The sequence below is a fragment of the Pecten maximus genome, chromosome 3 (genome assembly GCF_902652985.1).
Source record: "Pecten maximus chromosome 3, xPecMax1.1, whole genome shotgun sequence".
In the NCBI taxonomy this organism is placed as follows: Eukaryota; Metazoa; Mollusca; class Bivalvia; order Pectinida; family Pectinidae; genus Pecten; species Pecten maximus.
In genome coordinates this window covers 27,234,444-27,261,690 of record NC_047017.1, presented here as the reverse complement: position 1 = coordinate 27,261,690, position 27,247 = coordinate 27,234,444, and the positions used below count along the sequence as shown (strand labels likewise).

General features: G+C 35.7%; 1 protein-coding gene across 1 annotated transcript in view; it reads left to right on the top strand.

Annotated features, from left to right (window-relative positions):
* The first annotated feature begins 282 nt into the window (after positions 1–282).
* The window catches only part of LOC117323766, a 106,109-nt gene continuing 79,144 nt past the window's right edge, over positions 283–27,247 (top strand). Inside the window, exons 1-5 of the mRNA XM_033879199.1 lie at positions 283–421; positions 555–624; positions 3,969–4,085; positions 17,111–17,227; positions 18,833–18,865. Of these exons, the coding sequence (XP_033735090.1) occupies positions 375–421; positions 555–624; positions 3,969–4,085; positions 17,111–17,227; positions 18,833–18,865 (384 nt within the window). The 5' untranslated portion in view covers positions 283–374. The remainder of the gene's footprint in view (positions 422–554; positions 625–3,968; positions 4,086–17,110; positions 17,228–18,832; positions 18,866–27,247) is intronic.

The window sequence follows — 27,247 nt, the reverse complement described above, 5'->3', positions numbered from 1 at the left end:
GTTGAAAATTTTCCGCTATGCAGTATATTTCTCTTTCAATTCAACTAGGGGGGTAACTCATGTTGGACTCCACAATAGTGATTAATTGGCAATTAAAACCAATAAAACAAACATTGTAATACACTACACGTGGCTCATATCTATATTTGTAAGATCCCGCCTGATAGGTTGTGACAGCTGTGAGCGCGTCTGTGATTGGCTGACGTACGAACCGTGACCCCGACTGCCTGAGATAGTTTGACAGAGTTTACACATACTTCAGAACTACATGTGCAGCGCTGTGTAGCGTTCGGTTTGTGTGGACTAATGCTTCTCAAAACATGGAATATTTATGCATGAATTGGATTGAAAATGGATGATCCTGGCTAGGAGTGATGTCCAACGTTAAGGTAGCGGTGAGGGTAAGACCTCTGAGCGAAAAGTAAGTTTTTTAACACAGGATCTTCGGGAGTTACTACAACGTAACGCGATATGTTATGAATGTCGAGAAATATGCGAGATAGCTTTTTACCGGAATGAGATGCAAATGTTATCTTTTATCGTTATCGTTACAGAGAACGGGAGAAAAATGCCAAGTTTATTGTGGATGTCAGTGGAGACACGGTCAGTGTCGAGAACATCAAGGTAGGCCTAAAGACGTGTGTAACGGTTACAGAGGCTGGACTGTTCTGTACCCGACAGTCGATATTGAAGATAAAATCGTCTAAAAATAGGAATAACATTAGTATGATCAAGCCCGCACAATAAAATTAATTTTAAAATCAATTATAAGTAAGTACACTAACATCGAATGTCCAGGTTGTATATATCTATATATATAAAATTAAAGACGGGTATGACATGGGCATCAATTTATAGTTAGAAAAAGGTGGGGAGTGTATAACTACTAGTAACAATCCAGCTAATTGACCTACATAATCAGATAAATATGTGTCGTTTTGATTGTTATCAGAGAAACCTATTATACTGACATCTCGACTACAAGTATAAAAAAAACCTTAAATATATATAGGTAGTTCATGTATCAACCCTCTACAGCTAGGTATCCAGTACCATGTAGTAAAATCACTGAACCCCTTACGGCCCTTAATTACTTGGGCATAGCGCCTAGCCCCTGGTTGAGTTACGATAGGTTTACTCATCCAGAAAGTGGTATCTCTGTACTCAGAGCCCTAGAGGCATACTTCCTGCTCTTGAAAGTATAACTGTCTCCATTTCTTTCTTCTGATCTTTCAAAAGTTAACTTCGTTGTGTGAATGTCTTACATGTACTTGGGTCTAATTTAAAAACTTTCTTGTTAGAAAAAACTGAACATTATACATTACAGTCATTCAATTTGCTAACCTTTAAAATGCTTGCAGCAAAGAGTTGTGACAACATTTCAAAATGTCAAAGGTAAAATTTTCATTGCCATTTTACAAAATTGTGGTGCTAACTAGATCACAGTTTTACGTGTGTTGTGATTAATGTTTAAAAGTCGAACAGAATGCATTATATTCTGACTGGGATAGAAAAAGTTCGAATGAAATATCTGAAGTTTTTTTGAAACTAGGGAGATGGTATGATATATATAGGACGTTCCCGTCGACTGTTATGGAATAAAGAACATCACAAGTATGCATATGTATACTTAAATATAATTTTATTGATCTTTCACCTGAAGTACCTATATAGGACCATACCTGTACCCACTACAATAGGTATGTCAACACCCCTGGCCAAACCCTTGGCCTATTGGCATATGTCCAGTTAGTTTTATTTTCTGTTGTACAATATCTTTAGTATACCTCCCACTACCCAGTTAAAACGCCCTGATCCTGCCGTAGTGTACTATACTGGTATAATTTGATTATACTCGGCACATATGTTCTTTAATAACTGTAAATGGCGTTATTGTGTTGGCGTGAATGTTGAGGATATCTGCCATTGTTATCATTATCCTATTGAGAATGCATTCCCACTATTCATTGCTATAGAAAAATAACAAATAGTTTTCCAATTTGCAGTATAAGAAGAATCCAACAAAACACTGTTTTTTCCCCTTTTGATTTGGGAACATTGAAGCTTACACAAGCTTACTGTAGAGATAAGTGCTGTCAAAGAATGGAAATCATCAAGCAAATAAAAAATGTGTTTAAATGTTTAAGTGATTATAAGATTTTGTTGATCTGTCAATGAGAGAAGATCTGATGAGCAGTTCCGTACATTGTGTGGTGCTGGCAGGAGGTTAGGAGCTGCCGATACACACACTATTCATACTAACTCACAGTTTACTGTGTCAGGGAGATCTCTAAATGGATAGCATGCAAAATTAAATTGTCTACAGTGTAACTTTAAAAGACAAAATCTTGTCAATTATGGCACCTTGGCATAATTGTAGCCTTCTTCAACACTCGTTTGATCACTTTAATCAGGTCAGGTGATATGTCGCTGTTATTTACAACTCCATCATAATCTGGCTTTAGGATCAATATTTCATTGGCCAAAGTCATCTGGAACATATTTTACGATAATGACTTAAAACCTGGCATTCGAAAACATTGACGATTGATCGGGAGTGATACAAAAAATTGGGTTAGCTCTAATACACAGTATGAGCGGCGGTGTCGATTCACTGAACACCATCACACAAAATAACTCCAGAAAATTTGATACCATTATGATCAAAACACGAGTAACTTTTAAACTTTTGAACAACTTAGATATCAAAAGGTTACAAATCACAATTAATCAGAATCATTTATTTTCCAAATATGACAGAACCTGGTATTAATTACAGGAGCCTCACAACAACACAAAGGTATTTAGATATAGGTAATGAAACAGGTAGGTCACATGATTTGGCAGGTTGTATATCGTATTGTAAGGTATGATATTGATACCCGTTTTACAAATGTGTTTCTTTGTTACATGTACATGTAATCTGATTGGCTTACATTATCGACACTCGATACCTTATTGACACTCGATATATGAATCATTGTTATATTTAATGTTTTTTATATTGACCTGATTTTTGAATAGTTTTACATATGTGGAATTTGTTAATATTTGTATTGTCTCTGATATATCTATATTAGGAATGAGATCAGAGATTGATATGTCAAATGACTGAAATATTACAATATCAATATCATATCATTGTATAAACTATCATTATTTCTCTAAGTTGAATATTCTTTAGGCTCTTAAAACTGTCATTGATAATTTCATTATAGAAAATACAAATAGGAAGTCTTAAGTAATAATGAATTATGTATTTATAATTTCATCAGGACACCCTATGCACAAATAGGTTCATTCCAGAAAAAAAAGTACACCCCCACACCCAACACGAAATCCCGGAATCCGCCTATTTACAATGTATTAAGATAGGATAATGTGTCTTCCCAAGATATATGAACACAAATTTTCTACATGTTTATTTAGTGGAATGGAAAGGCCATATTGTATATATACTTAGGAAGGTCCAAGATTACAATATAGGTTAAATTTGTCAAATTATGACCTACTTCTGGTACATAACACATTGTCTCTCATAGATCCTGTAAATGCACATGTGATTTCTGCCTCTGAATAGTTTACTAATTACGGGTCGCTGTCTTTTCAAGACGAATTGTGGACATGAAATACCTTGGTAGTAATTAGGAAATGAATGTATTGATGGACATCATGAATACTCATTTGATGCATCACTCTTTTTTAAGGATTTTGAAAAAATCCCATCTTTTTAACCTCCCCATAGCTTCAAAGATTTGGGATATTTCTGATAATATTTTCAATTTTCACTGAAAAATGAATTTTTTTGACAAGTCCAAATATTGTGTCTAGGTATTTTTGGAAGACAGTTTACCCGTTATTTCTCACAACAGATGTACACATCTGAATATGTTAACTTAATCTGTAACAACCACTTATTTGATGATTGAATCTTCAGTATTTTATTAACTGGTATATTTTACCTCCAGGTTGACGGTCAGTCCGACTTTGGTGACAGTCGGGAGCGAGTTAAAAACTTCACATTTGACTACTGCTATGACTCGACTGTGGAGCCTACCTCTCCAGCCTTCGCCTCACAGGAACTGGTATGTACTGATATATGTTTCATGTTCTTGCTACAGAGAGTTTGAGGAAGATTTGGCTGAGGCAGATAGTGCAGTAGAGTTTTCTATGCAGTGTTTACCATGCAATGATCATTGCAGTGGCGGCATGTATACAGGAATGTTGGCAAGAATTAGAAATTAAAACTTATTGTTTACATATGTAACCCTGATAAAAGTTATGTGAGTCATCTTGTTCTTCTGCAGAAGATCAGGAGACTGATATCATATAGACACCTAGTTATATAATGTTTCTCTTTATAATTACTCGGTATGTAACATACAAAGAGAGCACATCTTTGAAACCAAGTGTTGTGAAGATTGTACAATATACCTGATACAGGTGGACTGGAGCAGTAATATAGATTTATTAAGCAGAATAACGAAAGTCACAAACATTTTTGAAGTTTGTCCTAATTAAAAACAGCTGTTAAATTGGAGTTAATTATCTTGTCACAGGCCACAGATAAGAATGTTTGGTTGGGCATGATGTTTTGTGCAAGTTTGAGGCTTAGCCTGAAGTAGCCTGACTCATGTGATACATATAATGGCTCCAAAGAGATTATGTCTGGAAGGGGGCAATTTTAAATCGAATCCTTATAAATAACATTAAGTGTTTATTTGAGGAAACAGTAATGGTATTGAAGATTTTTTGAAGTTCTGTCACATTTACAGTTCATGTTACAATATACAATGGCATAAAAATGAAATACTTGGGTGAGTTCACTTGTATGGCTGTTCTAAAAACGAAAGTAGGTGATCAATGTTTGTTACAATCTGATGTATTAATGTACTTACTATGTATTGGGCGGGATATACATGTTAGAACTGTACGCGAATTGTGTGTCAGGCCAATGAGGTACAAATATAAACCTTGTGTTTAGTGGAGGTAGACCTCGATGTTACACCTGTACTGATTAGGGAACACATGTCAGTCTGTAGTTTAGGGTGTATGGAACTTCATACAGAAAATAAAAAACATGAAAAAATATTAACAATGAAAGTTTGCACTATCATATGGGAATAGAGGAAGATCCCCGGAGAAAGGGCATTGAAGGTATACCCAGGGTATGGGGTAGAATATTAATGGATCCATGCCATCTCCTGGGGAAAGGAGCATTGAAGATAATACCCAGGGTAAGGGGTAGAATAGATCTGTCCCCCGGGGGAAGGGACATTGAAGGTATACCCAGGGTATGGGGTAGAATATTAATGGATCCATGCCATCTCCTGGGGAAAGGGGCATTGAAGATAATACCTTCTCCTAGGGAAGGGAAATACCCTGGGTAAGGTAAAATGGGTTTTACCCCAGGGGAAGGGGTATTGAAGGTATACCCAGGGTAAAGGGTAAAGGGTAGAATGGATCCATCTCTGGGGGAAGGTAAATTGAAGATATATCCAGGGTAAGGGGTAGAATGGATCCATCTCTGGGGGAAGGTAAATTGAAGATATATCCAGGGTAAGGGGTAGAATGGATCCATCTCTGGGGAAAGGTAAATTGAAGATATATCCAGGGTAAGGGGTCGAATGGATCCATCTCTGGGGGAAGGTCAATTGAAGATATATCCAGGTAAGGGGTAGAATGGATCCATCTCTGGGGGAAGGTAAATTGAAGATATATCCAGGGTAAGGGGTAGAATGGATCCATCTCTGGGGGAAGGTAAATTGAAGATATATCCAGGGTAAGGGGTAGAATGGATCCATCCCTGGGGGAAGGTAAATTGAAGATATATCCAGGGTAAGGGGTAGAATGGATCCATCTCTGGGGGAAGGTAAATTGAAGATATATCCAGGGTAAGGGGTAGAATGGATCCATCTCTGGGGGAAGGTAAATTGAAGATATATCCAGGGTAAGGGGTCGAATGGATCCATCTCTGGGGGAAGGTAAATTGAAGATATATCCAGGGTAAGGGGTCGAATGGATCCATCTCTGGGGGAAGGTAAATTGAAGATATATCCAGGGTAAGGGGTAGAATGGATCCATCTCTGGGGGAAGGTAAATTGAAGATATATCCAGGGTAAGGGGTCGAATGGATCCATCTCTGGGGGAAGGTAAATTGAAGATATATCCAGGGTAAGGGGTAGAATGGACCCATCTCTGGGGGAAGGTAAATTGAAGATATATCCAGGGTAAGAGGTAGAATGGACCCATCTCTGGGGGAAGGTAAATTGAAGATATACCCAGGGTAAGGGGTAGAATGGACCCATCTCTGGGGGAAGGGCCATTGAAGGTATATACCCATATATAGACAATACCCATATCCATATAGACAAGGGTAAGGGGTAGAACGGATCTGTCCCCTGGAGAAGGGACATTGAAGGTTTACCCAGGATAAGATAGAATGGAACTATCTTCTGGGGAAGGGGTGTTGACGGTATACCGGGGGTAAGGGGTAGAATTGATCCATCTCCCTGGAAAAACGGGTAGGATGGATCTCTCCCATGGGGAAAGAAATTGAAGGTATATATCCAATGTGCATTGTAGAACTGCCTATATGGGTATGCAGGGGTCACTAATATGATGTGATGTATTGATTAATTTAAAACAAACTTTGTAATGTTGTTGATCCCAAATTACATAGACCCGTGTACATACAGTACACACATGTAAGTATACAGTAACACAGTATGTATATTTAGGAATGACAATTAAAATCCACAAGTCTTACCAGTGACAAACGGACAGGTTGTGGCAGAAATAATCTGCCTTTTTATGTTTATTTACAAGATAAATATTTTGAATACCTGCCACTTTTAAGACTGTCACATGTATAAGCTTTGATCTTTTTGTAGACTATCAAATGTCAGTTTGTATGTCCAAATCAATGATTAAGTTGATAGGTCAAAACTAAAATGCATGCTAGCTTTATAGTTCCATATAGTCTGTATACTTCATCTTAGCCATCTGCATAATCGGTGAGATTAATTGCATTCATAAATATTTCATTATTCCAATGCAGTAACTTGAATTAACCATTGATCTGTCAGCTGTGTTTGTACTGTATTATGAGTTCAACTATAATGTAGGAGACGTGAAATGAAAATATCATACATTTTCTCCTTTACTTTATAATTAATCTATTCTTCATTGAAGTAATATTGGTATGGCTTTTGTGTGTGTTGAGACACTTGCTGTAGAGGTCAGGTGTAATTGTAGAGATACCCTGATGGTATTGTTAGTCCTTTGATTGTAATGTTGAATGTATGTATATCTATATCTCGTGTATCCATTATTTTGTAATTCTGTTAAGTGTTTAAACTGTCAAAGTTTTGAGGTTCATTATTTGTATCAGAGAAAAGAATATTATGATCACAAGGTAGCTTCTGTATTTGTTTATGTCTGATTTGTTGGAATTTAAAGTTAGTTTAGAGTAAGTAACATATTGTATTTATTGTATATGACAGGTGCCCTTGTTCTTGTTCTCTTAGACTGACATTTCTTTAAAATTACACTTACTGTTATACAAATCGACATGTGCTGGATGTGTCTGTACTTGTAAGTATTTTGCTTTTTTAGAAATTATCAGGTAGGTTATGATCAGGCTTCAGTCAGTATAGAAGCATTGCAAGGGGATATAGTGTACATAGTTGATTTCTAACTCATGAACATGTACACTGCCAACCAATTGCTCCGTTCATCAGGGTGGGTTAATGTAGTAATTAAATTTTCTGCGTGATTAATGTAGTTAGAATTCAGAACAAGCTAGCTAGGCTGTAGCAGAAGTATTGAGCTGTGACATTTACGATCAAATGCTTTTGGTTCATTAAATGGCATCAGTACTGTAAATCACTTGGTCATTGGCTGTGTAATTTTTATAAGTGATAATAAATATTCAATCAGAACATTCTCATACATGAAATTAGGGCAGATTTGTTATTTACAGCAGTGTTTGATACTAGCTGCAGAAAAGATTACAGCATCGTTAATAGGTTACACTGAAGTAGTTAATCAGTAAACTTGTATTTGTTAATGAGTACTAATTAATGAGGTGGCCAGCTGACTGGCACTTTTAATTGGTACAAATTAATGGAACGGCTTGACTGGCACTTTTAATGGGTACTATGGGAGCAACCTATAGCTAGGCGTGCTGTACTCCACCCATATAACATTCATAGTATATTGTAATCATGATGTCATGCCTATAATGACAACAGTATTCCATCTATAACATTTGAATTCATATAGTTCATTGTAATCAAAATATCATAGGTAATATATTGACAACAGTATTATTCCGCCCTTAAACTTGAGTAAATAAATCTTGCTTTTATTTTAAAGCATATGGGCAATGTTATTTTTATGCAACTGTAGCTATATAGAATGCTTGAATGCACGAGTACAAGATTTTACATTATTGTCATCATTTTATAATAAAAACTCACTGAAAAATAGACATGGATCTATATATGGTGTATTATCATTAACTGGAAGGGGACACTTTGCATGTGTCACATGACTATAAGTACAGGGTGATGGTCGGCATGAATTACAGGTAATTAGGACTCATTACGATTGTTTGTAACAGATACAAAGGTGTTTACTTGTATATACCTCACAGAATATCTTAATACCCAGATCAACATGACAGTGATTGATACTTTTTCAACTCTTGTTTCATTAAACTTGACAAATATGTCAAAAGTTCCATGAGTATCAGTTTACTTTTGAACATTTTCATTCTGAAATTTAAACAGTACTTGTATAGACTGACTACAATGAACGTTATTATTGAGAATGTTTTTGTGGAAGCTTATTACTATATAATTGTGTATAGTAACTTGTTAATGTTGATTGGTAGTAGACTTCACCCACCACTCTGACATTCCTTCTGTGTACAGGACCAACATGTTGTGTATAGCTCTATAATGATTCATATTTCTGGTTTCCACTGACTTCCTGTCGTAGTTATGAATGGAGATAAATCTTGATCAGTCCATTGATCTTTATAATTATATACTCTAATAAATCTTTTTCATTGTACAAAGTTTTGTAAGTTGAATTAGATTAATAAAATGAGTTATTACATGCATTTGTTAAAATAGAATTTATCAATTTTCAACTTTGAATCATAAATATAAATATCTTCTAATGATTTTCAAAATGTTATTGAGATAATTTGGAAAGACAGTTTTCAAATGGACTTTTAATGGGTACTAGTAATGTTTATTTTGACGTATGGTTATGAATTAAATGCCCCACACTAACATTGCTGTTAACCTTGTGTTTGTATTCAAATAGTGAAATATATATTTTTAATGACTTAAAACTCCAGATAGTATCTAGACTTCATTTTTTGAGAAATAAGATCTCTAAAATTTGTTTGAAGCTACTTGTACATTTGCTGGTCTGTAGAAGATTAAGGAGGTCTGAGATTAATGTGCGCTGTACACCGGTAATTTAGGATTACCTGTATATACCTGTGAGTTTGTAACAGGGTGTGTAGATTATTACCAGGTATGTCGAGGATTAGAATGTGCTGATTAGCCAAATCTACAGGTCTATTTGTAACACTCCCGGGACAGCCACATACACTAGTCCTTGTATGAAAATTTTGGCATGCATTTCCAAATTTGTTTTGGCATCAACTACCCATTGTACTTATTTGAACTGAAACCATTGGGATGGAAAATTATGATTCTGTTCTGGTAGTTAACGAAGATAATGGTTTGTCCATAAAGTGTCTTGGGTGTTCAGCGATGTAGACAATGGCGGGCTGTATACTTATATTGTATAAGACTTATATACTTCAGGGCTAAGGTTATATCACGACAGAGCATTGCTTCCATCGTCCTGTTAATAAATACATGAAGGCTGTATGATTGTGTTACTGAACATTTAAATTTCTATATGGTAAAACATTATGTAGTTAGGCAGTACTTCTGGTACCATCAGAATCTCTGTACGTAATGGCCATGGTACGTACCATTGTCAGTCTTTATCATGATATCATTGTCATCCCCTAGTTTTGGTACCATTGTAATGGTATAGCAATGGTGTTGAGCTGTAAATGGAAAGCGAAAGTACATAGATTAAATAGCTATTTATATAGATTGTATAAATTGATCTATACACACAAATAACTAAGTATATATCGTAGTTCTTGCTTATCAGATTTCAACTTGGGCAAATTAAGTGCAAATGGTATTTTAAAAATGAGGAAATTGTATGGGGTCTCTGGGCAACTAAAGGCTAGCATTATTACTGTAGGTATTCTATCATAGGAGGGGTATTGTTGGGGCTTGTTAGCAGGTTAAATGGCATCCTTAGTTTAAAAGTCGTGGTTACCCGATAGAGCTGAATGGCTGATGAACTTTGCCTGAGAATTGGTCTCGGATTGTTACCTGCCGATACAGGTATAATGTATGGTACATATGATTCAAATGTTATATCCTACAATTACCTACATATATATGGTTTTGTCAGAAGGTAACGTTTGGTCTGGTACTGTATAAACTTTAGTTTGAGTTAGCTGTTCGAGGGTGCCCATCTGGATTTTTGGGACATTTTTAATTGTATGTATTGTATTCTTGGTGCAATGTTAATTAGTTCCACATAGACACTTTTAGAACTATCAAAAGTAGAAAAAAATAGGAATAAACCATGCAAGCTAAAAACCAAAGATGTGCAGTCAATATTTCTTAGCGTTATTTAAATTTGACAGCCTTTTGATAGAGTATAACTGCTAGAAGAGGTTTGTAGTATTTATTGATGTCTCAATCAAATTCAAATTCTGAATTGTTTATTTTGGGGGGGGGGGGGGGGGGGGGGGGAGTGTTATGGTTCGGGATGGGGGGGGGGGTGTATGGTTGGGAATGGGGGGGGGGGGGGGGGGTCTGCTAATGTCAGATAAGATTCCTATTTCTCAATTAACTTATGATTTGTTTAATCAGAGGGGTCTGCTAATGTCAAATCAGAATCAGATTTCTATCTTTCAATCAAATTCTGATTTGTTAATTTAGGGGGAGGTCGTGTGTGGGGTGGTGTTAATGTCAGATCAGGTTCCTTTAATCAGGGGGGGGTCTGCTCACGTCAGATCAGATTTCTATTTCTCAATTAACTTCTGATTTGCTATAGTATCTTTTACACCTTTACTTGTTCTAATGGTTAAAAACAGATTTATATGTAAAATACCGGAGTAAAAGGTGAGGGTAGACAGGTGTATAAATGGGCGGGCTGGACGGCCGCCCAGGTATACACAGGTATATACAGAACATGGTACTGTACATGAAAATGTTCATGAGCACATTCTTTCGTGGTTTGGAGTACTAGTTTTCAAATTATTTCGTGGGTACAATTTTCCTGGTTGGCCAAGAGTAATTAATATAACAATAATAAATACAATATTTGTTGCATTTGTATTCCTTGTTCCATATAAAGCAACCATGAAAACAACACAAGTTTATAATACACAACAAAAATTTCATGTTATAGCTCACCTTGTGTATGTCACCTGAACCTTGAACCCTATTTACTGTTATCAAATTAAATTACTGATGACCAGGACTCGGTCCCCATTCTACACATCTAAATTATTTTTTTTTTATCATTAAAGTTGCTCTTGTAACTTTGCCAAGAAGGTCCTTAGAAGTGTACTTATCTGTTTTGTTGTATGATATCGTTTACCACATATTACAAAGATAATTCCAATCGTGATCAGTTTCTATAATATGAGGAGACAGTCGGGAGATTATATGTATGCCTTTAGAAGTGCATGCTACGTTTGCAGACCTGCTGACCTTGACCTGTTTAAATAAAAAACAAAACAAAAAAACTTGGCCACAGTATATTAACCTTGCCAGATAGGGCTTTCATATTTGAGATGTGTGTTCCTTGTCAAAAGAGCTTTCTATTGGTTTGTGGAACTGCTGACCTTGACTGCAACCTTTAACCTTTAACCCCCTGCAAGATATGTTGTTTTCTGACAGCTTTTTTTTTTATGTAAACAGGTGGTAGGTGGTGTCATAAAATGACATTCTACTTTCAATGTGAACACATGGACTAAATTAAAACTCTAATCCTAAGACATCCAGAATCTGTGTGACCTGTTACACACCCTGAGATTTATGGTTTGGGTATATACCTAGCATTGACAGTGTGGACACTCGGGTTCATGTCTGTAGTAGCCATAAACTGGAGGATATTTGCTTGTTTTCCTTGAACTTAAGATTTGATATTTCCTGTTTCGGGGATTGATCTGTGATTTCTGAACAATGGCAATAAATTATTGATGTTGAAATTTTTGTAGAATTTTGAGGGTCCAAAAAACTGGTCCACTTTTCATTTTCAAAGCCAAACACTGCATTTCTTATACTCAAATTTCCATTACATAATTTCTTGTAGAGTAACTCTATTTCTTTAAAATATTGATTTGATAATTTTATATACGTATACCAGTATATTGATTCCATCACAATTTGCTGTCCATGTGCCTGTACAGGTGTTTAACAGTATTTAATAAAACTTTGTATAAAGTGTGTAAATGGTTTATATCCTAAGTCGAGGGTCACACTTAACAATAATAGTGGTATGTATTGTACCTATATAACCTATTAAACTCGAGAAAAATGCTTGCAGCTATTTCCATGTTGCAGGTGCTTGGTTATGATCTGGTTGACTCGTCACAGAGCCTGGGGATACTGTTAGTCTATTGTGTATTAAACTGTATCAGATACACATACAATGTTGACCAGTATTAATGTGCTACCTGCTGTAATATTTCTGATTATATCATACCCCTAAGTCATTATAAGTGAATTTCCCATTAATCAGTTTCCATGAAATAAGAAATATCGATTCTAATTGACATGTCCTTTAGCTTCGATATTATTTCAATTTTCAGTTATAGCATTTTCTTTTGGTCAGTAATTAGCAAATTATAAGTTAATCTGTGAATGAAGAGCCAGCATATATAACGCCTACAACTTCTGTCAATTAAGGAAGTAACAGAACAACATCGGAAATACCTTTCCTGGAGCTACGTGTCAATTAGTTGAATCATTCAAAGTATTGCCTACAGCTAATTGATGTTTGTATATGATGATATCTGAGATTTCAAATGGAAGATTTGGTAATTTTCTGTTATATTTAGTATCGGGCAAGTTGTAATGTGCAAATGACTTGATCTGAGTGATACAAACACATAACTTGTCATTAATTACCAGTCATTCAAATGAATCAGAAATCAAATCACTTACAAATAACAACGTCAACCATACTAAAAACTAGACATTATATTGCATGGCTTCAAAGTACAAATCAGTTTTTGTTAGTATTTTTGGTATCAGTGTTAAATACCAGCGAGTTAGTGTTATTGTTACGGTGACCATAAACACTCCAGTGTACCGTCAAGTTGTGGACAAACATTGTTCGTGTGTAAATATATTGTCAACGATAAGCCAGCAATTGTGTTATTCTGTAAATATCAGCTGACTTTCCAGTGGGCTACAAATGTCACAGATTCCTTTGCTGGCCCCTCATCTACTGGTCAGTTATCGGTATTAGCTGGACCCTAAATCTACTGGTCAGTTATCGGTATTAGCTGGACCCTAAAGGCTATCTAACCCTATAGTCCAGTACAAACTTATATACATAGGTGTGGCAGAAACAACAGTGTTGTTTATCTGTAACCAACAACTTCTACTTCACCAAATGTTGGTTGTGGTGATCCCCTGTGTATGCCTGTGGTACAGGTGAAATAATTATATATATAAGGTACTGCTATAAGTATGACAGTCGTTAAGATAGGTAAAATGATTCAGAGAATTTTGTATGCAGTACTAAAGTGTTCTCCCCAAATCAGCAGTATGTATTAATCACATGGAAATTGTAGCAACTTTTGTCCTCAGTTTTTATCTCTGGACAGATTTAGACAATTATCACAGAGTCAATGCCAATCACATAATACTTATCACATACTCCTAGCCCTATCAGAGCTTTACAAGTTGTTTTTTCACAGCCATACACACAATACACAACATACTAAAGCAAATACTCATGGCTACAATTATTGCAGGCAAATAAATTGTTGTGTGTCACAAAGTTTGGAACAAACCTTAGCCGAGTGTGTGTTCCATGTTGACGAGTTGTATGCCTTCAGACATTTAAATTGCCTGTTGATTGGGTGGCTATAGTGGACTATGGCATGGACCAACCAGCAGAACCATAGTGTTTAGACAGTTTCTATTCTGGTAGTATGATAAATCACCCATCATGCTTGTGGAGAATTCAGGACATGGTTTTGTAGCTACTTATTGTAGATACAGTTTGATATTGATAGATCTTGCCATATCAGTTTTGAAATCCATTGAGTTCATGACACTCAGCCAAAAATCAGAACCATATAGATGACTTGTATGTTTTTGAACTTGGCTGGATTTTGTCTTCATATAAATATAGTCTAGGGTTAAAGTTGGCACCTGTAACATTGGATATCACATAAGAACCTATTACTGAAAAGTTTCATTTATAGGTGTATTCCAATTTGTATTTTCATAGTTCCATTGGGTGATCAGTAATTGCATCATGTTATAAGTTGTTGTTAATTAAGCTTAGGAAGTGATAAAGAATCACCCAATCCTAACCATGTCGGTTTGTGGTTCTCGGAAAGCTGAGAAACGGGCTGAAAGAAGCACCCAATCCTAACCGTGTCGGTTTGTGGTTCTCGGGAAGCTGAGAAACGGGCTGGTCTGTGGTCTCCTGGTTGTGTCCTTGGGCAAGGCGCTTAATACCCTACTTGCTTTGAATGGCATTTGACAGCTACCTGAGCTGGCATCCCTTATAATTTTTTCAGTGAGGTAGTCACCAACTACTACAAGAAGACCCTGCCTCAAAATTACCCTAGCTGTTCACAGGATGATAAACAAAGCAACAACAACAAAAAACAACTCTATATAACATATATAATTAAGTAACATATTAAATATGAGCTTTAGTGAATTTTTAGTCCCACTGTACTACCAAGGGTGCATGTCCTTACAAAATGAATGTACTGTAGACTCCTGATACAAACACATGTTGGTATGATCAATATTTGTGTGAATATTGAGACTTAATGTGGAAGATCAATAAACGTGTACATATGTACTAAATGTAGGTATGACACACGTAAAGGTGTTTTAACTCGATCTATACATTTCTCCGATAGACTGTGTAGGTTGTTCAGCTCTTGTGATAAGCTATGTTACCTCTGTAAATATTTCGGTAGCCCTAGCCCTATGCTTGAGAAATTCTTAAGTCTTAAGTGTCGAAACTTAAATTCTTTTCAAAACTCGCAAGACTTGAAATAAGATATGATGGGCCCAGGCTGTCAATGTTCTTTAAATATTTTTGTTAAATGTGTTTAATTAAGGAGTATGGGTGTGAAATCTGTTCAAATCTGAAGGCGGTCATGTTGTATTAGACCTGGAGTCGCATGTATTGAAATAAATGTTATAGTTTCACATGTGTTCGGTTTATTAAGTGACTTCAAACTGTGAGATCCCCAAAACTATGATATTTGACCTGAAGCTTATTTGATAAAATGATTGGCAATTTTGTTCAAATATATAACCTTGACACACATACAAGGTCAAAGGATAAAAAAAGTCATTGAAATGATCTTGTAACAAACTTGTCTTAATCATGAACCACATTCAAGGTCAAAGTGCACGTGGTCAAATGTTAAATAGTGTCATTATTCTAATGAACCAAATAGCTCTAGAGTAAAGATATGTGGTGTTTAGCAATAGCCTAATCTAATTACATGCCCACCAATAAGTTTGTTCAAAGGGATAATCTTGACCTATTTTCTAGGTGTATGGGGTCAAAATTAAACCTTTAGTTTGTTCAGTCCATGTTCGTGAGCTGATTTGAATTTGAAGTAACTATATGATGAACTACCTTCAAGCTCACATATAGCAGCATGTAGACAAAGAAATACTTTTGAAGTTGAAGGCCCCTTGACCTCTTTCTTTACCTGGGATTATTCATTGCATAATTATACCATTTGTATCTGAATGCTAGAATATCTTTCTAGTATATATATATTGGGATGCTTGATATTGCAGTGAAAGGTATAGGCACAATGGGCACTTCATAGAGAGGAAACCTTTGAAGTAGAGGGAATAATTGTCAATTGGAAATTCATGTTGGTCATTTAAAAGTTGTGGTCCACAGAAACAATTAGACGACAGAACTAAAAATAAATGGTATATTGATAAACCATATAACACCAATATAGAGAGAGTTCTGTGAGCTGTGGCCTGAGGTACGACCAGGATATCACCATCGGTACATTTTATAGAACATCACAATGACATAAAACTCACAATCAATGGAGTCTCTAGTTATACTGTTAGGAACATTTTTATCCACCATCCTCAAAAGTTAGGAAGGCAGATTTGTTGGAAACATTGTTGTCCAAGAATTGCAGTAGGAAGATAAGAATATGATATGAATATGTATCATGTATAGTTTTTATGTATGGCCAGGATCTTGGTACGGGTGTTCATTATGAGTATGTATATTTCTGTATATGGCCAGGATCTTCATATGTGTTGATTATGAATATGTATGTACATGTATGATTTAGGTGTTCCAGGATCTTGGTACAGAGGTTGTTTATGCATATGTACGTTCTATATCTGGCCAGGATCTGGGTACGGGGTTGATTATGAATAATTGTACATTCTGTATAATGGCCACGATCTTGGTACGGGTAAAGATTATGAATATGTACATATACGTTCTATATATGGCCAGGATCTTGGTACGAGTAAAGATTATGAAAAAGTACATATACGTTCTATATATGGCCAGGATCTTGGTACGGGTAAAGATTATGAATATGTACGTATACGTTTTATATATAGCCAGGATATTGGTACGGGTAAAGATTATGAATATGTATGTATACGTTCTATATATGGCCGGGATCTTGGTACGGGTAAAGATTATGAATATGTATGTATACGTTCTATATATGGCCGGGATCTTGGTACGGGTAAAGATTATGAATATATGTATGTTTCAGGTGTTCCAAGATCTTGGTACGGAGGTCCTACAGGCAGCCTTCGAGGGATACAATGCCTGTCTTTTCGCCTACGGACAGACAAGTACAGGGAAGACCCACACCATGATGGGACGACAGGTAATGTTTTAGATGTATAAGGAATTTATCTCCTTGGTTTTCACCACAACCATGGCGTGGTTACTGTTGCTCTTAATAATAAGAGGAGAAATTCTACTCAAAAAATGAACTTTCCCTGAAATGTTTACCTGCAGGGAACTATACAGAATTAATGTATTAGATGAGTAGAAATCAAACAAAAAAGACATATAATGAAAATAGGCAGTTATTCACTTAATAACTTGTTTAGAGGAAGTTTAGCAGTATGGAGACAAAGTCTATGCCAAGTGAAAGTGGAGATGATGAAAGATCAAGAAAAAAGCTTGATATACTATATAGGAGACATGAAACCAGGCAGTTCACTGAAGATTTCCATGTGTCTGCATGATCTTTAGATCAGAGATGCTTCTAACATATAAAGTATTTAGAAATTAGATTCCTCAAGTATTATATAGCTCAAACTTTATGTCGAACCATCGTCTGCTTCTAAGTTTGACATTTACTCCAAAAATATGCAGTGTCATATAATCGGGTGTTATAACATACTTGTGAGTGGATTATGGTTGATACAAAGTGGGCTATCGGTTGTATTTTTTGGTCAAGTACTATATATCCTTCTATAACAGTCTAGTGCTGCTGTCTGAGCACTTTCTGCTGAAGATTATTGGCAGGGTCTTTAAAGGAGATTCAAACTTGTGTTGTCTGCTCGTTACTTAGAAATGTGACAACATCTTGTTTTACTTGACAGATTCAAACTTGTGTTGTCTTGTCATTACCTAGAATAGTGACAACATCTTGTTCTTACTTGACACAGCTCAATGGATCTCTGCCTTACAGATTAACTAAGACTTGTCTGGCTATTTCTTATAGAATGTCTGTAGGTAGCCAGTAAATGTTTCATTGATGTTTTCAATGTTTATCGGCATATGGTTAACCTTCGGTCAGTTCGAACAAAAATAAAAAAATATTAATGAACCTTTTGGATTTATACAATTATGCTTCGGAAAATAAGCATTCATGAGTTTGAACTTTCCGAACTCGCATGGCCTGCCTACCTAGTGAATACTTTGATCGGCAATAATTAAGAGATGTCCAGCTATTATTTAAGCGCTAAAATATGTGGCATATCACTGTCAGAAAACTTGCGTTACTTTACGTTCTTAATTTGACAAGTTTGGACTATCTGAAATAGGGTCAGTTATAAATAATCAGAGTTGAAACTAACAATAGCTAGAAAACTATTGATTTTATTGAAAAATGTTTGAACTATCCGCTGATTCAAACTGACTGATTTTTGAGCTCATTGTATTCTACCCTTAATATGGGTTTATATGACTACTTTTGTAAGGGTTGTGATGATTCTTTCATAAAGATATCTTTTGATGTGTATTATTTGATATGAAATGAAACAGATCTGGATCTGGAGCAGCTTAGAATAATTCTGGAGGATGAAATATTGTAATGATGCATATTTCCATGTTCAATGCCCTGACCCCAATCCCACCCCCAGCTGCTGTATCCTAACAGGCTCCACAAGGCAGCTGTCTAACACTAAATAATGATTTCTAAATAAGAGTGTGTTTTAGTTGAGAAATTTTAATTCCATGTTCTGTTTTCAATTCACAGGAAGATGCAGGACTGATTCCAAGAATATGTGAGGTAATTTAAATCTTAACTCTCTTATATTTCTTCCTCAATTCACACTTTTATAGATAAATATAAACATTTGATTCATATCTTACTTGGTCAAGTACCAATTAGGCTGGCAAAGATCAGTGACAATGAGTAAGTCATGCTGTGGATACCTGGAGAAGGATGTATATTTTTGGCGGCGATATTGATATATACATGACTCAGCTGAGATTTATGTAACATAAAATAACTGAAGAATGTAGATAGACATAGATAGACATAAATCATTGCTCCATTCCCCTGTCAGTCGAGACATGGACTATATTGTCCTCACAAACTGGCGAAGTAGATCTATCAGATCTCAATGACCAGGTTTTAAATATTGCACCTTAAGCATGTGTCTCCACACTGAAAGTTAAATGTCTGCTCTCCAGTTTTGTTTGATCTGTTTTAAACAGTAGACGTTGTGAGTTGTGATTGAGATGACTGATCATCATGATTAGAGCTATCTATAAGGTGCACATACCAAATTTAAAGTGTGACAAGTTACAGAACGGAGCTTGTCTACTTTTACCGCTGCCAATTCCCTTACTTTCAGTAGTAAAAATCCAGTATGAAGTTCCTGTTAGAAGTTATTAGAGGTTTTGAATACAAACCAGATAGTATTGTGTGTATATGCAGTTATTACTTCAGGTCCAAGACACCTTAAAGTCACAAAGCACTCTCTGATTGTTATAAAACTTGTCTTTTGACATGGGTAGGCCACTGCAAGGACATTTAACCTCTAACAAAAAACATATTAGTCGGATCCTTGGGTTTGGAATGAATCTGCATTAATCACTATACAGTTTGTATAGTAACTATGAAATGTAAAAGGTTATTTTGGTAAGATTCTCCGCATGGAAAACTTAATTGCCATTTTAAAATCAATTCAATAACAGTTTTGATTTAAAATATTCTCTCCTCAATTAAATTGATGCATCACATACTGTAACAATATCTATATCATATATGTTACATAAAATGACGTAAGACTTGATGGTGTAATAAGTCAGTTATGAGCTCTCACATGGCAGAAGGTGAGTCTATGGTACAATTTAGTTTATATCCTCTGTCTGATTTCTTCAGAAAATTTCTTTTAGTAGAATCCTTATAATTATTTGTGGTTGTATAATGGTAAATTTTCCAGCAGATACATATATATAAATGCTAGTAACTTGATATTGATCCCAAAAATATACTGATTTTCAGTAACAATACCTTAGACACTTGATTGGCACAGTAAATTGTAGTTCATTTCTCCAGCTGGTGTTCAGGTTTATACATTTGTAATAGAAATTTGGGTATGAGGTAGGAACGGAGAGAGAGAGAGAGAGAGAGAGAGAGGGGGGGGGGGGGGGGGGGGGGGGGGTGACGGGAGGGGGGTCAGACATGTAGCAGGTAGAGATACATTTGACCTGTAATACATGTGTGGCTGTCCAATTATCCCCCATTGTCAGTCTGCTGAGACTGGTGTAGACATGTGGTTTGGATTATAGGGATCCAACAGCTGCAGCTCCATCTGTACATGTAGTCTGATTTGTTATCATACACTGTAAAGTAGGGTTCTAGATACAATTAAAGTATAAGATCTAGGGGGATGAGCCAAACTGGAGGGGTATATTGAGGGATACACTGCCCCTTATTTAGTTTTTACACATTTGTAGTATGCAGGGGTTATACAAGCATGTTCATGTCCTTAAATGACCCTAGCTGTAAATAGGACGTTAAACAAAATAAAAATAAAAGAGAAAAGTATTGTGGTATTGATATAATCTAAGAGTTGACATAATCATCGTCTCATACTGACACTGTTTTGGTAAATACTTTTCTTTGGACTGTAAAGCTAACCTGATACAATGTGTGTATTGTCACCAGAGTACCAGCCAAGGATTGTAGGGACAGGTGTCTAAATTACCTGTAATGTGTACCAAAGTGTGTTGTCATGATGTAATAATGATTGTTGAGGTAATAATAAACTCACCAATCCTGGTAGGAGGTTTATAGCAGGGAGACCATCAACAGCTCAAGGGCTGACCAGTAGTGACTCTTCACTGAGTGGATTTAGTAGATACTTGGTGGAACTTTAACACTCAAACAAAATGATTTAGACTCCATTGTTTACAGTTACATAGATATGGAACATCCTACTTATACTCTCAAACACCTCAGATTACATTAACACACTATAGACATATTGATAATCCTGGGCAAAGAAGTAATTCTATCAGGGTTTATAATCTGTTATATTTGTGTACATTGGCTATATGTGTAGGTACATGTATATTATTGTAAATATTTTGATCAATGTCGGTTTTTAATTGATATATAGTACATTTACACAGAATTTCTTGGAAGTATTTCTATAATTTACAAATGGTGAAAAACTAATAAGAGTAGATGTGCAGTATGGTCATATATGTGTCAGTCTGATATTCTCCAGGTCATTTGATCAAAGGTAAAGGTCAAAATTTTACATCTCTTGAAATGATAAAGGATTTTTCTATGACATAATGAAAGACTCATCTGCTTTGTTTTGATATCCCATTCTATCTCAGTGTCCGGCTAATAGCAGGTTGATCGAAAAACTGCAAAATGGCCTTATATATACATCAATGAATACAAGACATTTTATGGTTGAAGTTAAAGTGACTATAAAACTGTAAAAATTAATGTTGGAAAATGTTAACGAGGTTAATATTTTATAAAAAATATTTCATATAACCAATATTTTCCTTTGGTTATATAATTATGATAATCAAAATGTCTGCAACCAAATTTTGTAAATACTTAATGATCAGTGCCAAGCAATAACATAACAATTGGTCTTACAAGATTTCGTGTGTTACCGCTCGTAAGCAAAACGCTGTGCATGGACTTGTCACTTGCATGCATGTGACTTCATTCGGCTTTGTCAGTGTAGCATTCTTTACAAAAATCAACGGAGGTAAACAGTGTTTTAAAACTCATAAATATATATTTGTAGAACATTTTAAGGTATAGGCTCGTGTAAAGCTATTTCTTAAACCCATTTTACTATTTATAAGAAGAAATCACCGTTTAATGAGTATGAAGTCTACAGTTTAAAGTCGCTTTAAACCATCATGATCAGCTGACACATATGTTAGTGACATGGCTTTATTAGGTCACCTGAGACTTTGTCTCAGTTGACCTATTGCGATCGCCTTTTGTCCGGCGTCGTGCATCCGTAAACAATTTACATTTTCAACTTCTTCTCAATAACCAAAAAGGCCCAGAGACCTGATATTGGATGTGTAGCATGCTGGAATAAAGGGTGACATTTGTTCAAGTGGATTACCTTGACCTTCATTCAAGGTCACAGGGGTCAAATATGCTAAAATCGTTAAACAACTTCTTCTTGATAACCATTAGACCTAGAGACCCAATATTAGGTCTGTAGCATGCTGGGATGAAGGGCTACCAAGTTTGTTGAAATGGATTACCTTGACCTTCATTCAAGGTCACAGGAGTCAAATATGCTAAAATCTTTAAACAACTTCTTCTTGATAACCATAAGGCCCAGAAACCCAATATTAGGTCTGTAGCATGCTGGCCAAAGGGCTACCAAGTTTGCTGAAATGGATGACCTTGACCTTCATTCTAGGTCTATAGCATGCAATGATGAAGGGCTACCTAATTTGTTCAAATGGATGACCTTGACCTTCATTCAGGGTTCAAATATGCTAAAATCTTTAAATGACTTCTTCTTGATAACTAAGAGGGCCAGAGACCCAATATTTGACTTGTACCATGCTGGGATGAAGAGCTACAAGTTTGTTCAAATGGATGACCTTGACCTTCGAATTCATTCAAAGTCACAGGGGTCAATTATGCTTAAATATTTAAACGACTTCTTCTTGATAACCTTAAGGCCCAGAGACCCAATATTACATTTTTTATAGGTCTGTAGCATGCTGGGATGAAGGGCTACCAATTTTGTTCAAATGGACCTTCATTTAAGGGCACAGGGGTCAAATATGCTTAAATCTTTAAAGGACTTCATCTTGTTAACCAAAATGCCCAGAGACGCAATATTAGGTCTGTAGTATGCTGGGATGAAGGGCTACCAAGTTAGGTTCAAATGGATGACCTTGACCTTCATTCGAAGGTCACAGGGGCCAAATATACTAAAATACAGTCAAACCTCGATGATTCGAACTTCGTTGATTCGAATTTCTCGCTGTATCGAACTTTTTGCTTGGTCCCGAATTTCCTCACTATATAACGCTACTAACGAACCTATGTATGATTCGAATTTTTATAAATCGAAGTTTTCGATGTATCGAACTTTTTTCATGGTCCGTTAGCTATGATATTATAGGTAATTGACATCTCATGATTCGAACAAAAAGTTTACCTGTACTGACCACTGGACAGGTGTTTGTCGTGACCCCCGCGGCAAGAGTTCACATCCCTCCCAAAAATGCCCTGACTGACAATAGGGATAATGATAGCGTGCGTTGTCACTCCCGATCATGGGGTTAATTAATAATCAGACTAAATTGATAGATAAATGGAATATTTAGAAGCCATGGCATTTAATCACTCTGGTAAACCATACCGGTAGTCGTCTCCGCCGCTATTGAAATCAGCGGTCGGTGAGTAAATTTTACGGAACTGTAAAACAAGCGGATCAATTTTAAACACAAACAATTAGCGATGTCTTCACTCATATTCAAAGTGTCACGTTTCAAACTTATACATAAATATCCAAGAAAATTGATTATTTATCATTCAATCATGCATTCTCCAACCGATCGGCATCCCGTATTTTATATGCACATAACGTAAACACATGTGCCTTTAGCAGAAAAAAACGTTAACGTAAGTGTGCAATGTACTTTTGTTTTATCTATAAGCCGGGATATAAGTGGTTTGTAACATATACATAGTTTGTTTAATTAAAAAATGCTAAGGTTTAATTAATGAAAAGTATTTTTATTTCGTTGTGTTTGGGGTAAATTAACTAAACATTTCGATGTGAGCCTGACAGGCAACGATCAACACGAAGACACCGAGGACATGTAACGTTAACAGATATGGTCATTATCAAGAAAACATTGATCTATTGTCAATTCGAAGTCCCGCTGTTTCGAAGTTTTTCTGTTAGTCCCCTGAACTTCGAAACATCAAAGTTTGACTGTATATCATAACTCAGGTGACCGTTAAGGCCGATGGGCCTCTTGTTAACAAAATGTCTTGTTTTTTTCATCTTTATCAATATTCATTGCTTGTACTTATCCTTCCAAGAAAGCCATAATAAACACTTCTTATCAATTAATGTGTTACATAAAAAAACATTACTGATCAATTAACGTGTCACATATAATAAAAACACTGCTGGATCCTTGTATATTCCTCCTACTTGATCCTCCCAATCATAGCATTATAGATCCCTACTGATCAATTAACGTGTTACATATAAAAACACTGTTGGATCTAGTGTATTCCTTCCACCTCAGTTGGCAGGTAAATTGCCGGTAGATAAACTAGGGAGGGAGTCAAAGGAGCATGATAACGTAGTGGCATATCTACCCAGCACCTCTGATCTCCACCGACAATATGCATCAGAAGTAAATCTCTAGGCTAACAGCACAACAATCGACACTCGCTTTTCATTTTACTTAGTTTGTGTGCAAGGTGAGATGATATATCGAACTGGGAACATGTTTCACTATCAGCAACCTTTATTTTTGGCTTTGTAGGGTAATCAATAACTCGTGTGGGTAGATAGGGAAAGGTGTTGTAGCTGATTATACACCGGGAGTTGTAGTGTTTGTGGTGACAGGGTCCTAACTACCGGGGACAATCCGGAGGCCATAGTCGAGAAACTAAAAACCTTCTTATTTTGTTCTTATAACATGTATGTCAGGTATTGAACATTCACTTGAAGATTGTTTTTTAAGTTATGGAACATAATAAGTGTGTTTGTTAGGTTTTTAGATATGGTAATTTATAATAATTAACAACTTTAAGATATGAAGAGAGGGCATTATAAATGTATACCGTAAAGTCAAAATTTAAGAAATTCAATCAATGTTTTGTTTCAGTGTTTTTTTACACCCATTATAATTATGTGGCTGAAACTTGGCCCACGTCCTTATGCAAAATAATTTTTTTTTTCCCAATTTCTATAAATTTCCTATTTGAAAATGAAAAAAATGATGTTAAATGTTTGATTTGACATACTACTTCAGAAAATGGCATCATGGCAACCATTTGTCCTTACTAAAGTTTGGTGTGTACTACAAAGGCCCTGTTTTACCATTGTGTAAGTGTTAGTCATCCATCCAGATATGCCCTACGTATGATACCGGTGTTGACAGAAGATGACAGTATATACTAATTAATACTTATACATTCCAGCTAATGCTGTGGGAGTGAAGCTCCCAATTTGTCTCCCTATATTTATGCATAAATTATCACTAAAATTTCCTTATTATTTGTGATTTAAAAAAAATGCAATTTGCCTAGACAAGCAGCTTATAAATATTAATGTGTAGCTTTTAAGGTATATAACATATATAGTTCTATGAATGTATTTTTCTTAAGTTTGAAAATATTCCCTTTGGAAATTCAAAAAGTTGGCAAGAATGATATAAATTATATAAACAAAGGTGAAAATATATCTGATGTTTATAGGTGAAGATAAGGTTGACCTATACACCCGATATTAGCTGTAGATGACAAGACAGATTTGGTAGACCTGTCATCGTCACATGTCCGTGTTTACTTATGTTGAAGGAATTAACCAGGCAAACAGATGGAAGGTGCTGTTTGTGACCTGTTAATGTAAATGTATGGATTTTTTACTTACCTACCTATACATACTTGGGTCTGATGGACATTGGTCCAGTTTGACCAGCTTTATTGACATTTACCTGCCCTAGATTTTACGGAAATTTTTGTCTTTTGTACAAAACTGAAATTAAATCTTGAACCAACTTTGCCATTTTGAATGTTAGCAACACCAGTATACAGACATTCTAGTCGGTACTAAATATGTATACACAGGGACTGCTGGTTTGTATGATTATGACTTACAACATTCACAGGGGTATTTGATGTTTAACAAAATAAACTATTTACTTTTACATGAGGCTCATGATTACTGTAGTGTTATGGTTAGAGGTCACATCAGGCCAATAGCTATATGACCAATGTTCTCTGTCTAACGCAATTTTTCCTCGTTTTAGATACTCAACAGTTTTGCAGGCTTCAGACTTTTTTTAAAAATATTTAATATGTAAATTTAGCCATACATAGTTGCCAGCATACCCACCCAACAGGTTCCTCTGATATTTAATGGCCAAATGATGTAAAATACTGGTATCGCCCTGATATTTAATGGTAATATCTGTTCAGACTGTAAAATACTGGTATCACGTACTGCCAGGTATGTTCAATGCTGGAATCACCAGATATTGCAGCTGATTAGATAAAAAAAAAAAAATACCAACCTCTTCTATAGAGAGGCTTACATGGTATCCGCCCTGATCTTTGCATTGGTAAAAGTTTTGCTGGAAATATTGAAATGCTCTCATCTATAATTTAATGTGAGTACATCGATGCTGATACATGTATCTGGTATAAGGGTGGGATTTGGTAGTATGATTCTTTAAGCAGAATGAAATATTAAAAGTTTTTGTTCTTGTTTTTTGAAAACTTGATTATATTTTATGTATTTTCGAGTTTAACTATATTGCTTTGTTATAAAGTTTGCTGCATGTACAATCAAACCTGTCTATAAAGGCCACCTTAGGGGAGGCAGAAAAAGGTCACTGTAGACAGGTCAAGATTTTCTGCTAGGATGGCATATGGTACTGATATGTGCCTAATGAATAGGTGAGCTATCGCTGAGACAGTTCTTGTCTGAAGCTAAAATTAAAACAATCAACCGAGCACAGAAAACTCAGGTATACCATCTAAATGTACACATATGTGAAAAATTAAAATAAAGTCGATTACAGAGCCTTTTTATTGGGTGACCTTTTAAATTACCTTTCCACTCTTGATTATGAAGGCTATAATATTTTTTTCTTGGTCACTACATGCCCAGATCTATATTGTCTCCAGCTCTGTATTTACTGGGACGGTGTATAGAAGAATATTACTACCTCACCTTTCCCAAAGGTGACGTACTGGACTACAGGTGTATATGAGGAAAGGCCATCCCATATAGCGATTATATATATAACCATATTTATTTAACAAATCTCCATCCTGTGAATTCCCTCTCAGGTTTGATGTTGTTTAAATATTCACTTGTCAGATGTAGATGAATGAATTTTCAAACAATACCGCCAAGTAATTAAGTGTGGACAATATCAGTAGAACTCCCTCAGCAGG